General features: G+C 52.0%; 5 protein-coding genes across 5 annotated transcripts; 3 read left to right on the top strand and 2 right to left on the bottom strand.

Moving 5' to 3' along the window:
* Window positions 1-126: 126 nt before the first annotated feature.
* Aud_010490 (DEAD/DEAH box helicase) lies at window positions 127-3,386 on the top strand (the record flags this gene model as incomplete). The annotated part of the gene is made up of 9 exons (XM_043295330.1): window positions 127-942; window positions 1,001-1,183; window positions 1,235-1,718; window positions 1,768-1,939; window positions 1,991-2,152; window positions 2,206-2,652; window positions 2,714-3,134; window positions 3,184-3,298; window positions 3,355-3,386. The coding sequence occupies 9 exons, from the start codon at window positions 127-129 to the stop codon at window positions 3,384-3,386; spliced, it is 2,832 nt and encodes a 943-aa protein (XP_043151265.1).
* Window positions 3,387-3,686: 300 nt separating this feature from the next.
* On the bottom strand, window positions 3,687-4,712 carry Aud_010489 (uncharacterized protein; the record flags this gene model as incomplete). Its single annotated transcript, XM_043295329.1, has 2 exons — window positions 3,687-4,048; window positions 4,148-4,712. 2 exons carry the CDS (start codon window positions 4,710-4,712, stop codon window positions 3,687-3,689), a joined length of 927 nt encoding a protein of 308 aa, XP_043151264.1.
* A 1,350-nt stretch (window positions 4,713-6,062) lies between these two features.
* On the top strand, window positions 6,063-10,944 carry Aud_010488 (CORVET complex membrane-binding subunit VPS8; the record flags this gene model as incomplete). Its single annotated transcript, XM_043295328.1, has 3 exons — window positions 6,063-6,389; window positions 6,442-6,868; window positions 6,929-10,944. The coding sequence occupies 3 exons, from the start codon at window positions 6,063-6,065 to the stop codon at window positions 10,942-10,944; spliced, it is 4,770 nt and encodes a 1,589-aa protein (XP_043151263.1).
* Window positions 10,945-12,086: 1,142 nt separating this feature from the next.
* Aud_010487 (glycoside hydrolase family 16 protein) lies at window positions 12,087-13,249 on the top strand (the record flags this gene model as incomplete). The annotated part of the gene is made up of 3 exons (XM_043295327.1): window positions 12,087-12,439; window positions 12,495-12,921; window positions 12,983-13,249. 3 exons carry the CDS (start codon window positions 12,087-12,089, stop codon window positions 13,247-13,249), a joined length of 1,047 nt encoding a protein of 348 aa, XP_043151262.1.
* Window positions 13,250-13,518: 269 nt separating this feature from the next.
* Window positions 13,519-16,762, bottom strand: Aud_010486 (putative capsular associated protein; the record flags this gene model as incomplete). Its single annotated transcript, XM_043295326.1, has 6 exons — window positions 13,519-15,085; window positions 15,149-15,579; window positions 15,630-15,779; window positions 15,913-16,248; window positions 16,312-16,634; window positions 16,714-16,762. 6 exons carry the CDS (start codon window positions 16,760-16,762, stop codon window positions 13,519-13,521), a joined length of 2,856 nt encoding a protein of 951 aa, XP_043151261.1.
* Window positions 16,763-17,130: the final 368 nt, after the last annotated feature.

Below are 17,130 nucleotides of genomic sequence, written 5' to 3'. Positions count from 1 at the left end.
GCACCCACTCTATTGTTTGGCGCCAACCGTCAACATCCTGTATAGCGCCACGGACATTCAGAACCTGAGTACTTGCTAAGCGTACACCGCACCTTTATTCTAGCATACAATACAGATGCTCAAGGGATGTCGGGGCAGTCATTCCAAATTCATGGCTTCCAGACCTCCATTGATGTCGCTCGCCAGCAGACTTATGATGTAGCATCACTGGCAGGACATAAGCGACTTCCAGAGCATCCCCCAAATGACTCTTTCAAGGTCGCAAACCTGAAACAAGACATTGATCACAGCAAGACTGGTCTGCTGGATACTCGCGCGGGGGACTTTTCTCGTCCCTCAGTAACTACTCAGAAAAACCGACTGGTCGCAAGCGAGATTCATCAAGTTGCAGCCGCCGTACCCTCAGGAGGCAGCCAGCCAGGAAGGACAGATAACGCCGTACCTGGTTCCAGTCAAAATCCTCTTCTGTTTCTCAAAAACCCCCGATATGGACTGCCACCTGCTCTGGTGGCCAATTTTGCTGCTCTTGGGGTCACCAGCATCTACCCGTGGCAGGCGTCATGTTTGCTCGCTCGCGGACTCCTCGAAGGGGGCCGGCACCTTGTTTATACAGCACCTACTGGAGGCGGAAAGTCCCTCGTGGCCGATGTCTTGATGCTGAAGCGCATCATTGAAGATCCGTCTCGAAAGGCGATCCTTGTCCTTCCGTATGTTGCACTCGTTCAAGAAAAGCTCAAGTGGCTTAGACGCATTGTGGAAAACGTCGAAAAGAATGTCCCTGATGATGATGATGGTGATGATGGTGAAGCGACTCGGTCGAAACCATATTACCAGCGCTGGAAAAAGCTACAGAGATCCATTCGGGTCACAGGGTACTTTGGTGGGAGTAGGACCGCTGCCTCTTGGGCTGACACGGACATTGCCGTCTGCACGATAGAGAAGGTCTGTCTTACTCAAAGGCTATCAACCAGTTGAAATGATTATTGACATGACCTTCCAGGCGAACTCATTGATTAATACCGCTGTTGAGGAATGCTCTATTGGAGACTTGGGTGTCGTTGTCTTGGACGAATTACACATGCTGGACGATGAGCATCGCGGCTACATCCTCGAACTGATGGTGACAAAATTGCTATTGCTGCAACAAGGCATCCAGATCATTGGCATGAGTGCCACCCTTTCTGTAAGTGATCACTTTTGTATCTCGATTTGGGTTCGCTAACTCAAGGACGAGAATACGGAACTGTTGGCGGACTGGATGAACGCAAAGTTCTTTATTTCTACTTATCGACCGGTTCCAATCGACGAGTACTTGGTCTTCGAGAACGCTATTTACCCTGCTGCAACTTCGCGTCAACTGTTCCAGACGATCACTAGGTTGAAGTCGATGAAGACGATTTCCTTGACGGATACTATGCCTCCGCACCGCATGATACAATGTTCGAAACACCGAGAACTTGCGAATCCCATGACAAATGCAATGGTTGCTCTGGCCGTCGACACTGCAGCAGCAGGATATGGTGCCTTGATATTCTGCGGGAGTCGGCAAGGTTGCCATATCAGTGCAGGAATCATCAGCGAAGCTATGCCTGCAGTGTCTGAATTGGGGGTCGATGAACTGAGCAAGAGATTGGACCTCCTTGCCGATCTCAGAAGCCTCCCCAGCGGCCTTGATCCAGTTTTAGAAAACACCATCCTTAATGGTGTCGGATTTCACCGTAGGTGCTTACCTCGCTGGCTTATGTCAATGACCTGACTCGGCTACAGACGCAGGGATGACCACTGAAGAGCGAGAATTGATAGCTCAAGCGTATGATCAAGGAGTTTTGAAAGTTATCGTGGCCACATGCAGTCTGGCAGCGGGTGTCAATCTCCCGGCGAGGAGGGTGATCATTAATGGAGCACGCATGGGCCGAGAGTTGGTTGGACCGGCGATGTTGTAAGAACTGCCTAGTTTGATTTCAGTGACCCCGAGCTAACGAGAGGTGAGACGGCAAATGTGCGGACGAGCGGGCCGCAAGGGGAAGGACAACGCCGGTGAAACGTATCTGATATGCGGAAAAGCTGATATAAAAGCTGTTTGCGACCTTCTCGAAGCCGATATGCCGGCCATTGAAAGCTGTCTAGTACCAGAGAAGAGAGGCTTAAAACGGTATTCTGTCCTCAAAACAACTCCTACACGGACAGTTGCTGATGTGTGATCAGGGCGCTTTTGGAAGCTATTGCAACGGGGCTGGTCTCCGGTTGCGAGGCAATCAAGGAATATGTGAAATGCAGTCTTTTGTATCGGACGGTGGACAAGAAGATTGCCTATTCGATTATGGATTCCTCAATTCAGGAGCTAATCGACGAAGGACTACTAATTTTCAAAGAGGATGAATCGTACGCGGCGACAAAACTTGGGCAGGCCGTAGTGGCCTCGGCGTTCGCTCCCGAGGACGGCCTTTTTGTATACGAAGAATTGAAACGAGCCTTACGGGCCTTTGTCATGGATGGCGACATGCATATTTTCTACATGTTCACACCGATCCAAGTGGCGATGAATACCCAGATAGATTGGCTCATTTTTCGAGAACAGCTGGATAATCTTGACGAAAGTGGTCTGCGGGCGCTGCAGTTTGTCGGTGCGCAGCCGTACTTTGTGAATTTGATGTGCGCTGAATTGTTCCTGGTCCTATCTGGTGATGAGCATGGAGGCACTAACGGTTTGCAGGGCCCAGAGTGGAGGATCGCTAAAGGAAGACAACCCAGACCAGATTAAACAGGCGACTATCTATCGGCGGGCCTACACAGCTTTTCAGCTGCGCGACTTGAGTAACGAGGTGCCATTATCGACAATTGCGAGCCGCTACAACATCCCCCGTGGCACTGTTCAGACACTAGCGCAGCAATGTCACGGCTTTGCGGCAGGCATGGTGAAGTTCTGCCAGCGCATGGACTGGGGCATGCTTGCTGCGGTTCTCGATCACATGCGCGATCGACTGGAAGCTGGAGCGCGCGCAGATTTACTTGAGATGGCCCAGGTCACATATGTAAAAGGCTGGACGGCACGACTGCTCCGGGAAAACGGGTTTCGAAACTTAAGAGACCTGGCCGAGGCAGAGGCCAAGGACCTTGTCCCGGTACTGATGATGGTGTGTCATTTCGTTGTTTTAAGTATACATGGAGTTTAACCGTTGCCAGGCGAATCCTCGCAAAGCGCAAAAGAGCCATCTACATCCTACGGAGGCCGAGCGATATAGAAAAAAGCTGCTTGCCAAAGCCGAGATTATCGTGGCTTCCGCAAATAAGATCTGGGGTACGTATAGCGAGACTTTAAATGTTCTTGAATGAATGCTCAGGTCAATGTCTTAGAACGCGAGATGCAAGTTGACGTGGATGAATAAAAATCGAGATCAACTATGACTATTCACAAGATTTACTGACGCATATTACTCGAATTTTCGACCTACTCCGAAGCTGTTGGCGATGAAGTCTATCATGGCCCGGAGCAGCGTTCCGGAGTGGTGCAGAGATTGGGAGCAACTACCTTGATTTCTGGCACTTGGAATGGAGAATTTTTGGGACAACCTTCTTGGACATATTTATCTATTAGGTAGGCATATAATTGCTATCTCTAACGAATGATGTTGAATGAAGTAAACTCAAGAGGGTATCAGGAAACAAAACAAAAACACCCAACAAAATCAGACACCATTCAGAGCGGCCTGTGCTTTCATGACTTGACCTTGATCAACGAAATCTACTAGGACAACATTTGGCTTGCGACCGTAGAGAGAGCTGCACAATGCGCTCTGCGCGCCAATACTGCCGCTACCAGACACGGCATTCGTCTTCGGTGCGCGCAAGCGATCCGGGACCAGGATGCCCAGGATGTCGACGTCCAGGAAATGATTGACGATGTACATGCGCCCATCAGCCGAGGCACCGGACGGACGGTCGATGCTACAACTTGGGAATGTCGCGTCTGTTACGTCGAAGGGGGTTTCGAAGTAATAAGTGAACTCGTTGTGGATATAGGGGACGGAGTTGACATCCGCGCCGTAATCTATCCATGGTCAGTGCACACACCTCAGAGTCGGCCATACGCTGGGCTATAGCAACTATGCCCCTCCGACATGCTCCAAAAGGGACGGCTGATACTCACCCAGAAACACTACCAGCCTCTTCCCCGTCCCTATCAATGCTGCCAAGGTCGGCCACGCATCCATCGCCAACGCCTTGGGGCTCCCCTCTGGCACAAACGCATACTCCTTCAACCCGGCCCCCGCAAACGCCTCGTCGAATCGCGCCACGGGCACGCTATCCCCGTTCGTCAAGAGCAGGGTGACGACCTCGTCCGGGTGCGCATCCAGCCACCCCTTCACGGTCTCCAGGAACGATTGCAAGGTTCCCGCGTCCTCGAGCAGACAGGATGTATGGCATAGCCGGAGCGCATTGTCGTTCTTGTCGAGGCTCTTGTGTGTCTGGCCCTGTAGGAAGCGGATGCCGAGGTCTAGTTGTTCTGTGACCTTGAGGTTCTGGTTGTGCTGCGGGAGGGCGCCGACGAAGGGGCTGTCGTGGGCGCCTAGGTAGGTGATGTTGGAGTAGAGGCGAGTGCAATAGGCTGGGTTGCCGTTGCAGGTTGTTGGGGTTGATCTGGGACTTATGGGGTCTGTGAGGACTGGGATGGGGAGGAGGGAGATGAGGAGAGGGAGGAAACGGAGGGGCATGCTGAGCTGTAGAATACTCTTGTAAGTAGAGAGGTAGAAGTAGGTGTAATGTCAAGGGACTGTGCTCAAGATCGAAGCTACGCGGGATGAGCTGGATCTCATTCTTATCTCCTTTCAGTTGAAGAAAGAAGAACAATGGAATGATCAGATCATGCATGCCCTCTCCGTCTTTGAAGAATGTCCAGGATCACGGTACATCACAGCTCCTTGTGACCACAACGCGGCCACCTGGGTAGTATCAGCTCCCATCATGCACATTTGATACTTGGGGGATAATCTCCGACTTTAATGAAGGCTGATACTACCCTGCGGGTTATAGCGCTCTGTGAGGGACAAGGTACTGGCATGCGTGTAGAGGGTAAGCTCGGTGGTTGGTGGATGGTGACAGTTAGCTTGTGATGGACAGAGAGAGGGACAGATTGATAGGATGATCAGTCTGGATGAGTTTATCACCTGCAGGTCCATCAAGCGTCTGCCAGGTATCCCGTAAATCACGTACGGATTGCGATCCAAGCTTGGTGTCTCCTGAGTCAGTGGAATGGTTGGATGTTATTTTATTTCTCGCATATTTGCCTTGAGGTAGGGTGAGGTTTTGGTTGCATTCTTTCGCTTGGATCTGTGGGAGAGTTGATAACAGCAATACGATCGTTTATTATTGGACTATGCAAGAAATATGGCATTATTACCCAGGCTCTTTTATACCTACTTTATTGTACTAGAGGAAAGGTAGCTTGGATACTTTGTTGATCGAAGCCTGAGGCACAAATCTCAGGTACAGGCCATCAACAAACCAGGTACGATTAACGATCAACTGTTTCTGGTTTACTGGACATCAACAACAGTAACGATAGTATAATGCTTGAATTAGAACATCTCATCAAAAGGAGACCATCTCAATAACAATTATTCTCACATGTAGATAGACAAATGATGAAAGTTGCAGGTTGTGACTGCTCGTGGCTTGTGGGGTTGGTGACATGATAGCAGGCAGCCAAGCCAGCCTCCCCATTACCATTTCTGGTGGACCATCTCCAGCTCAACGAGCTGCTTCAACCGCCACGGGAGAAACAGCCACGGTTATTGATCTAACTGTATCATAGTTATCCATGGGGTTTGCGATCTACCATTGACCCCAACGTTCTTGACTCGACTTATCGCCGTGTCGATTTATCGCCTGAAACCTCCGATACTCGTCCCTCCTGCGATCGGCTTCGTCGGTCGACCTTCACGCACCGCCTCATCTTTCTCATTAAACATCGGCGAACAGGCTTTGGGTCCGTTCTTTATCACGGCACCTTAACGTCCTTTGAATGAATAGTGAGGAGAGATGGTTATGCGAACGTCCTGCCGATGAGCTCCAATATCGAGAGCAGTGATGACCGGGAACGCGAGGATGAGCTGGACTTGGGCCAGGAGGATGAGGGAGCCCTCATGCCTGGCCAAAATCGATCCCTAGAAGACGATGGGCCGCGCAACGAACTGGAAAATGGTACAATGGCTTACTTTGAGGAGGATCTCTCTCCAGAGACCGACCAAGCCCAGACGCCAGACAAGACGATACCTTCCTCTGACACCGAGGCCGGCAATCTTCCAGTAACGCCCCGTATCGGCCAGCTTGCTGCTTCTGGCAGTCCTGATGAGACGGCATCGACGCCGGATGATACCCCTTCTCTACATGTCGGTGTGCTTGCAATCCGAATGCCATTGATCGACCCGCTGATTGTTCTAGGGCTCCGTTTTCACGTCACAAAACAGCAGTGCTCTGGCGCTCCGAGCGTCTCCCCGTTCCAGTCCCAGTCCTTCCCATCGTCCGTTTGAGCTCCGCTTCCAGTCGAGGCTCTCCTCCTCTCCTCTCGGGTTCCGCCCATCCTCGCCGTTTCTGTCGCAAATCCACTCACGAAAGTCTTCCTTTACAAGCCGGATGTCACCGATCACCGGGGAGTCTGAAACCCCTCAAGGTCCTTGGGATGTAATCCGGTGGACCAAACTCCGAAAGATTACCGGGCAAGCATTCTCAGAAGTAGGCAAGCGGAACTTTGGGCATCCGACGTGCATGGCGGTTTCTACAAGTATTGTGATTGGAACGTCTAAGGGGATCATTCTTGTGTTTGATTATCAGCAAAGCTTGAAGACCATCATTGGAACAGGAACAAAGGGTATGTTGAATGGGTAATCCACAATTTGGTACACCGACTAAGGTCTGACTGTTGCGACAGCTGTTGAATGCGGCGCCATCACCTCACTGGCACTTTCGGCCGATCACTCCACAGTCGCCGGGGCCCATACCTCTGGCGACATATTCACATGGGAGATTTCGCGATCTGCTCGGCCTTTCCTTCACATACCCCCAATACCTGCGAATCAACTCGAGTTTCGAACCTCCGATGGTCACATATCAGGAATGTCGGTGATCCACCTTGGCTTCCTGGGGACGAGACGCACTGCTCTCGTGTCAGCTGACAAGCGAGGAATGGCCTTCTCGCATCTGGCAACTCGTGGCATGGGCGCAGTAGGTCGGACGGTGAAAACAACGCGAATCCTGGGCCGGTATCCCGAAGTTTTCGCCGAGGGCCACCGCGCACGGAGACCGAGCTCCATCCTCGCCTTTTCGCCTCTCCCTCTTGGTAATGTGGAACAGCCAACCGATTCGCTGGGTCTGGTCGCCATGCTGACTCCGTACCTCCTCGTGATTGTCTCCACGACGCCCGTTGCGCAGACGCAATACAAGTCACCGCGCCCGAAAGAGGTTGCCGCCCACGGTGCGATGACGGGCGCGCTGGCTTGGTTTCCGGCAATCAAGTTGAAGGGCAGAGACTCTGAGACTTCAAAGACGAAACTCGTTTATTGTTGGTCCAACGTGCTGACAGTACTGGATGTCACTGAGATGGAGACGGATGAACCGCCAAGTGCAGATAGACCCCCTGCTCTGGAATTCACTCCACGAAGCAGATGGAAGGCCGAAGAGGCGATCGTTGCCGTGCAGTGGCTGAGTCGCTCAGTACTGGCAGTGCTCACAATCACTCAGCAGCTGCTGATTCTTGAGGACCATTCTATGCGCGTGACCGACGCCGTGGATTTGCTGAATCGGCACATATATCATGTCGACCTTTTCTCCTCACAACTGCATTCCTTAGTCGAGCAATTGAATGAGGAAGATACGTCGATGCATGGCGTCGTCGCTGATGCTTTTTACATGAGTTTCCGCTCGTACAAAGGACGTCTCTTCTTGATGGGCTTCAGCGAAGCACTGGTCGGAAGCCTTTCCAACTGGGCGGATCGGCTCTTTGCACTCATGGAGGCCGGTGATTTTATTGGTGCCATCCAATTGGCGACATCATACTATAAGGGCAGTGCGGAGAAATTGACCATAGGGCTGCCAGAAGAGGATGCGCTGAGGCAACCTATCGTTCGCGAAAAGCTGTTGGAGATCGTATCGGCCTCGTTGAAGTTCGCTTTTGGCCGCAACGCAGAAGCCAACAATGAGCGCCTCGAAAACCGTCAGCTCGAGGAATTGGCCGAGGTTTCGATATCCGCCTGTGTTAGTATGGCGGAGGACGAATTTCTCTGGGACGAGGTCTTCAATTGGTACGAGGAGCATGATTCGCATGGCGTCTTCCTTGATGCTCTTGAGCCGTATATCGTGGACGGAGCAGTGCGCTCCTTACCTCCAACTGCTGTCAAGGCGTTAATAAACCACTTTAGCACAAATCATTCGACCAGTCGATTGGAAGAGATCATCTGTCTACTTGATACCACAACCATGGACATTGACCAGGTCACAACTCTGTGCAAACACTATAATTTATACGACGCTTTTATATATGTATGGAACCGCTGTCTTGGCGACTACGTGGGCCCGCTAGAGGAACTTATTGCACTCATTCCGGCGCAGACGGAACCCTTGGTCAACGGGGATTCGACGGATGTGCTCAAACGACATGCGAACGCTGCAAAGATGTTTCCATATCTCTCGTTTGTGCTCACTGGCCGCATCTATCCGACTGGTGAAGAGATGGACGATGCCGAGGCCACGAGAGCCAAGGCAGCATTGTACGACTACCTCTTCTCAGGGAACCAATCTGGCACTTCTCAAGCGAAGGGAACATTTCCGAATTTACATGCCGTGTTGGAGTTTGACGCGTCTAGTTTCATGAGCATGTTGAACGAGGCGTTCGAGGATAGTTTCCTGAACGACCAGGAGCCCGATGAGATCCCCTCGCAAGGACTCTCGATCAACCGCCAATACCTGATCAGCATTCTGTTCCAGGTTATGACGCCTACTTCTTTCGATTCTTCAGATACCATCTACCTTGACATGTTCGTTGCGCGCAACCTGCCCAAATACCCTCAATATATCCTGCTGTCTGGCACGACGCTTCATCAAGTATTAGTGCGACTATGTCGCTACCCGAGTGAGGAGATGGCGGACGACTGTGAGCTCAGTGCGGAATACTTACTGTCTATTTATCATCCTCCGGATATCCAGAATATGATCCCACTTTTTCGGGAAGCTCGCTTCTACCGAATCTTGAAATCTACGTACCGCTCCGAGAGACAATTCCCTGAGTTGATACTCACTTATCTTGAGGACCCCAGCGAGCAGGAAGCGATATTTGCTTGTCTACAAGATTGTCTCCGTCCCGGCTCCATATTGGGCAAAAAACAGAGACGGGATGTGGTTGATGTGATCAAGAAACGGGCTGGACAACTGGCCGGCGTTGATGTGAGAAAAGCCGCGCAGACAATGCAGGAATTCGCCCCCGAAACGCATGAAACATTTCTCAAGGCTCTGGAAGACGACAGTTACAAGCAGTACCAGTATCTGCTCGTCGTCGTGGAAAGCCCGACGCGGGATGTTGCAGAAGCAGGGGCCCCCCGAAACGCCGCAAACTGGATGATTGAGCGATATGTGCAGCTGCTTTGCAGGTACAACCCCGCGCATGTTGCTGAGTTTGTGGATGACTTGCGAACGGGTGATGTGCGGCTGGAGGAGTTGCTGCCTGCCATGGAAGAAAGCGGGGTGGTCGATGCGGCTGTCATTCTGCTGGTGAGGCAAGGTCAGGTGCGAACTGCAATGGACCGGCTCATCGCTCACTTGGGTGCACTGCAATCGGGTCTGGTGGGAATATTGCAGAGTGCGCGACAGTCTCCTGACTCTGCCAGTACGGCGGAAGCCATTACGGATCTTCTTGAATCCTTGGACAAGTACGCACACGTTGGCATCTGGCTGTGCCAAAGTCAGAGCCAGACGACCAAAAAGTCACGGCCGGAGAGGAACGGCACCGGCAGCAAGGTTGTGTTGGACCAGCCTCTGTCGTTCAACGAGACCCTGTGGCTGGACCTCATTGAGGCAGTAGTTCGCATCGCGAGCAGTGTATTTGCTCTGATGCGAGGACAGCAGGGTGACGACGACGAGCTCACACAGGTGGCTCCTGGGACCTCTTCTTCGCTGGGCAACAGTACTGCCCATCTCATGTCGTCCGTCCGCACTTTGGTTCAACAAGTATTTACTGCTCTTCTGTCCAGCACTGTCAAGCTAGGCGGAGCGGCAACTAGTGCCGAGCGGACCGATGTAACCTTTCTCCGCATCCTACGTGCATTTCTCACTCGAGCTGCCAGCTGGTCACCATCGCTTCTCGAGCTGCGTGCCGTCCTGGCGTCGGTCTTCTCCGCGTACACGTACGAAAAATCCCTACTGGCTCTGGCCAACGGCATGCTCGATCGAGACCTCTTTGTGCACGTGGAGGAGGTCACGCGGTTGCGTCAACGAGGATGGCGGCCGCGGGGGCAAGTGTGCGAGATCTGCCGGCAACGCATCTGGGGTCCCGGGATGGGATCGCAGTACTGGGAAGCGTGGGAGACAAGACAGGAAGGGGAGCGGCAGCGGCGGGCGATCAAACGTCTGGAAGGCAGATTTGATCCTGCAACTGCCCGGGGGAAGGGGAAGGCTGCTGCCGTGGGCGTAGTCGCTGGTCCGTCACTGCACTACGACGGGCATGTGCAACATGACCATCAACATCGGGAAGTTGTCGGAGCGCCTGAAACCGACGAGGCTTTTCGCAATGCCGAAGAAAAGCGAATCGGCCCCGCCGTTGTGTTTTCCTGCCGTCATTTGTACCACCAACAGTGTCTGGTGGACACGGCTGAGGCTGGACGGGCGAGTAAGCGAAACTCGGCCCATTTTGCGCCGGATGGAACAGGATCGGAGTTGTCATGTCCGGCTTGTACATAAACAGGACTTTGGAAACCATCTAGTCATCATTCTTATACTAATCATATCTCCGTATGATGTAAAATATGCACCAACCCTGCTTTGTCTTGTCCCCTTGCTGCATTCTCAAGGCATGCCATGTCATGTCCTCGGCATATTTGCCAGATGTCATAGTTTGGAAAAACGCGTCAGTGCCATTTTCGCAGCATTAAAATCTATCAGCAGACCAGAACTGTAACGCAACGAAAATAATGCAACAGCATGGCGATAGTTGTATTGGAATGCTGACGCCACTGCAACATGGCCTCGTGCGTCGCACGATACAACCATGAAGAAATCGCAGTCGGCAGTTGACTATATCCCGGTTCATCATTGACATCAGATAGATGAGAACCTGCAAGAATAACCGGCGTCGACAGGGGACGGAGATGACATCGGAGTCATTTCTTCACTAGAAGATGGATCCATCCATTCACGCCCTGTTCCTTATTCGACGTGACGAGTCGAGTGACAGTCAGTAGACCCCTTTTTCACGCTTGTTGATCCTGCATGGTTACAATCACATCCAGACTAAGAAAGCTTAGAATGTGATTGATGCAAGCCGCTGTTTCACTTTATTTTCCAGTGACTGCTGTTCCCGTCCACTAAGATGCTGGAATCGATAATGATCAAGCCTTCTGACAATAGCGCAGCTGGGGCTTCGGGCTGAGAAGAGGCCCCCAAATTCCCCGTTTCATCATTTTCAAGGTCTTTCGGTGATGAGCTGACTTACCCTGATTATCTCGCTCCGAGTTGCCATGTCCACAGGGCCTCTGATACATCGCATCGTGGCTCCACACCTGGTCTCAGGGCCTGGCCTGGTGCGGGTAGATGCATCATCATCATCATCTTCTTCTTCATGGCCGGGCGCCACATTGTATTAGTGCATTAGTGCAGAGCTTCGTTTTGTTCTGCTTACGAGCTGAGCTGACTGGCATGCATTACATGTATATATTCAAATGGACCTGGACGAGAAGGATGTTCCATATCTTCCTCTCGTTGTTGAATCACCACTCTCCTTCTCACTCAGCCTTGTGCTGTCACTCTTTATTCTACTGTGACTACACTCATTGGATAGACGAAACACTCCTTTTATTCCTGCTGGACAGTTGAATCAAGCCAATATGTACATCCGGTCGACTCTCCCCGTTCTGGGCCTCGCGGCCACCGGCATGGCCGCCTACATCCTCGAAGACGACTACGGCACCTCGACCTCCTTCTTCGACCAATTCTCTTTCTTCACAGCCGCCGACCCAACCGGAGGTTTCGTCTCGTACGTCGACCGCGCCACCGCGCAGAACGCCGGACTGATCTCTGCCGACGGCGCCGTCTACATGGGTGTAGACCATACCAACGTCGCCAGCAACAGCGGCCGGCAGAGCGTCCGCATCACCAGCACGAAGAGCTACACACACGGCCTCGTAATCTTGGATCTGGCGCACATGCCAGGAGGTATCTGCGGGACCTGGCCTGCCTTGTACATTCCCTTCTCCCCACAGTATCAGCGAAGAACAAAAGCTAACATCACACAGCTGGATGGTCGGCCCCGACTGGCCCGCCAACGGCGAGATCGACATCATCGAGGGCGTCAACACTCAAGCCACCAACCAGATGACCCTCCACGCCACGGACGGCTGCACCATCGCCAACGACGGCTTCACCGGCACCCTGCTGACGAGCAACTGCTACGACTACGCCCGCGGCCAACCCACCAACGCAGGCTGCGGCATCGCCGCCACCTCGAGCCTGACCTACGGGACGGCGTTCAACAACGCCGGCGGCGGCATCTACGCAACCGAGTGGACCTCCGCCGGCATCAGCATCTGGTTCTTTCCTCGCAAATATACGCCGCGGGACATCAGAAACGGCACGCCCAACCCGGAGAACTGGGGAACGCCGCTCGCCAGCTTTGCCCCGGGCAGCTGTGACTTTGATTCCCATTTCAGCGAGCTGCAGATTGTATGTCCCCTTCCCTTTTTCTCTCCTTTCAGTAGGTTTGCAGCGGGCTGACAGAAAAAAGGTGTTCGATACGACGTTCTGCGGCGGCTGGGCCAGCAGTGTCTGGGACTCAGGCAGCTGTGCGTCCGAGGCGTCCTCCTGCCAGGATTTCGTCGCGAATAACCCCTCTGCGTTTACGGAGGCGTACTGGCTCATCAATTCGCTCCAGGTGTATCAGGATGCTTCTAGTGCGAGCGTGGGCAGGGTGAATGCCACTGAGCATCTGCAGGCGCAGTTGCCCTTGGAGGGTCGCAGGCGCCGTTCTGTTCGGCATGGTCGTGGCTTTTAGGGACGCTGTTGAGAGGTGAGGGTAGATGTTATTGTGGATGTTGTGCATATTTCATCTGAGTATACCCTGTTTATAGACAAGCTTTGAGGTGACGTACATTTTGTCCATCTCTGTAATCTACTTGCACTTTTAACGTTTACATTTTGATCAATATGCAATGAGCTATGCAAGTTTCGTGTCTGTTAGGATATGTTATCAGTAGCCTGACATTATTTACACATTAGCTATGCCAATCATTGATTCAAAGCAAAACATTATTGGCCGGTCGTTCACATCTTAAATCCAAGCATATCTCTATTATCATCCGTCAGTCGACCCCACTCTAACAGCAGGCGGAAGAAGTAGATCTCCATGTCCTCCTTCCGCAGGGCCTTCTCGGCCCACTTGCGTCCTTCTTCGGCAATATACTTGCCTCGAGCATCGTGTCGCTGCGTTAAGTCTTTGGGCTGACCGGTGGGGTCTCCACGGACTGGCGTGTCGAATTTGGCAAAGTAGGCCAGAGTGCTCCACACTCCGTGCAGGCGGACATCAATAGGAACATAGTGGCGCCAGGGAGTGACCCGCCGGTCTAACCACTGTCGAAACAAGCCAGTCTTGAAGGGCAGACTGTGACTCTGTAAAAACGGCAGAAATCGACCGCTGAAGCCCGCGCCGTCCAGGTCAAACAGATAGCGATACTTCCAGTGGGACTGGAAATCTACCGAGGAGGCGGCGCCCAGCTCTTCCTTTTGCGCCTCGCAATCCGAGCCACATCGAACAGGATTCAGGATGTTAACAGTGGCGTTCAGTCCGAGGATATTCGTAGGAGCTGAGCCGTCTAGGATCTCATACCGATAGCTATCGGTACCTTCAACGGGCAGCAAGACCGATACGTGGCTCAGAGTATTGTTGTTGATGAGGTGCGCAAAACGTTGACGAGGCATTCCCTTCCATTCCCCTGACCGGCTCACTCCCTCGGACGTGCTGCCAATCCAGAAAAGCGTATTCTCCTTCTTCTCGTACTCCTGGTCGGGATACTCATCAGACGGGTCGTACTTGATCTTATCCACATAGTTCCACGGACTAGGAAACAAGATATCATTGAATCCAGACACCTTGCTTTGGCTGAAAACAGGCGTCAAGACTTGGGATACTTTGAATGATGCAGGAGAAAGGAAGAACCCGTGAAGCGATGCAAGGTCCGGCTGATGGCATATGTCGGTCATGCTGTTCGCATCTAGGGGAAACTGACCCATCGAGTGCGGCCGCACACAGTCCGGGCAAATGTGGCGCCGGTCCCAGATCCGTTTCGTCCGAGCTTTCGAGGACGGAGGACATAGCTGGCGGATATATCGGTCGAAAATAGGTTGTATCGAGCTATCTGTAAATACTGTCTCGGTCGTTTGATCGGCTGGCTCTATAGGAGCCCACTGCATGCCACGGTCCGCCGACCATACAGTTACAACGCTGTTATCGGGAGCCGGGCCATGAGATTTTGCTTTTGTCTCCAACTTGGATGCCTCCTCCCAGGGCACGGCCACGCGTGGCTCGTCGTTTAGGTTGAAAGCCAGGTCCATGTCGGGTAAATATTGAGAGAAGTTCTCGATCATTTTGGCAGCACCCAGGACCATCCAGGCATGAGTTGGCTTGATCCCCTCTTGTACTCTGGGCGTGCCATTCCTAATGCTGATCGCCCCAATGTCGTTGAATGGGTTTGTGGCCAAGTCGCGTGTTAGGTCTCGGAGCCTCGCGGGAGACAATGCACGAAACGGGAGAAGATCCATATGGATTTGATCAAAGTCATCAATCACAACGGAAGACCTACTGTTGGCGTATTCGTACCATTTATCAAAGCCCCTATGTAACAGTCAGTCGATGGGCGCGCAATCTCATATCATTTTACGTTAATGGGCGGCTCACGGTGGAGGATGCTGATTATACCGTTTGCGATAGTTCGCAACAGCATCAGCAAGACTTTCGCTGCTTTTCGCCTGAGAAGACCATGCGTCGTGATGTTTTATGTTCTCATAGATCAACAGCTCGATCGTATGGAGATTCGTCAACACTGGCTGACTAGCGACCAGGATGATGCCAATGCCAAAAAGTGCCGAGAACAACACTCGCATCACAATATTTGCTCTGTGTAAGAAAGGCAGTTCTTCGTTGGATGCCGTACGCCCGCACAAGTACAACACACCCCCAAGAAAGGTAGCAAGAAGGGAGGCGAAAGCATGTGACGGATAGATCAATGGAAAGGGCTCTTGTCCATCGAACAATGTAGCGGTCAGCGTGAAGCAACCGACAACGAACCCAGCCAGAATGGAAATTCCGATTATGCCGTAAAACGGTATCTAGTACTGCTCAGCAGGATTCAAAGGCATGCATTTATACCATAACTTACAAGCTGAGAAGTGGAAAGCACAAGGAGAGTCATCAGCAGACTTTGATTGAATGCGCTTGGCAAGTAGTGAGAGGTGACAATGCCGTCAATCTGATCCCTGGTCCGAATGGCGAGAATAATTGCGATCAGGGTCCAAAAACCAGCAACTCCCTATTAATTGCATTAGACCACAACTCCATCCGGCGGCGAGTACACTTACAAGTAGACCAAAACCGCAGGAGACCAGAAAATGTTTATTTCTGCCTTCTCGAGGCCGAGTGCTTTCCCAAAATAGTTCACTCACGCTAATCAAGATCACCAAGTCAAGCAAGACACTCAAAATCCTGATGAACCGCAGTACGGCATATTGGCCCGAACTGATTGGGCAGATATAAGTCGACTGTATGCCTTCTTGAAACTCCGATGCCACTACTCCGCCAATCATGAGAAAAGTAGCCGATATGACGTATCGCATGCGGCTCTGACAGAAAACGGCGTGTACATGTCGGGCAATGATGACCAGTTTGCGAATTTGCGCATTGAGAGAGATTTCTGAATCAGTGTCGGAGCCTTCTGGGATTGAACGTGATCGTTGATTGCGCCAATAATCGTAGATTGAAACGAGGAACGGTATCGCGTACTAAGGGAACGTAATACTTGGTCAAAAGGTGCCGCTGCGCTGGCCTTTTCCGAGCCCACTTACTGCGTATCCGACTGGCGCGCACTCAATCTTAAAGGTCACCTGGCGATGCAACTCTACCCTTATCCAGCCAAGCATCGAAATCAAGGCAATCTTGGTCCACCATCTCCGATTACCCGATTTTGTAAGGAAGAAATCACTGATCGGACTGCTGAGCGAAAGAGGCGCCTCTCCGGATGGTTGATCACCGCGTTCGGCGAGAGGGATGGCAGTGTATTTGTGCTGCGGTTGGGGTATGCGTGGAATATTGATATCGAATCTGCTTAAAATCAAGAGCGATACACCCGAAAGAAAGGACGCAAAGATGAGCGTATGCTGGGGCCGGTCTGTGAAAACGGTCGGTGAGCACCAGCCATCTGATTGAAGTCCGCGCTGCCTTGGTCAATGGAATATGACTGCTCTTACCAAAAGCGAATGTCGTCGTGTAGGAAGTCGTTAGAAACATGCAACTCATAAGAAATACCCTGTTGGACTCGGTCAGGGACAGCACATGAAATGAGACAACCTCCTGAGATCTCCCTACCCCAAAGAGGCTTTGAGCCCCGTCTCCGCGGAGAGCCAAATCATATTCAAGGATTCTGCTTGTTGATAGCCAGAGAAGCCGCTATGGAGCCATTGCCAATTACTTTATGTGAAAGCGCTCATTGCAAAAAATGTCGAAATAATTAGACAGCTTTGGAGGAACGCGACTGCAGCTGAATTTCCAAATCTCGTGTCTTGCGGGCGTTCCGAGGCGGGCAAAACAGGGATATTTCCAGCGTTCAGTGAGGCGATATGCGACAGGACACAATTCAGTATTAAAGCAACGATCTCAAAACGAGA

This window comes from Aspergillus udagawae (assembly GCF_001078395.1).
Source record: "Aspergillus udagawae IFM 46973 DNA, scaffold_9, whole genome shotgun sequence".
Taxonomy (NCBI): Eukaryota; Fungi; Ascomycota; class Eurotiomycetes; order Eurotiales; family Aspergillaceae; genus Aspergillus; species Aspergillus udagawae.
This window is presented reverse-complemented; position numbering and strand designations above follow the sequence as displayed.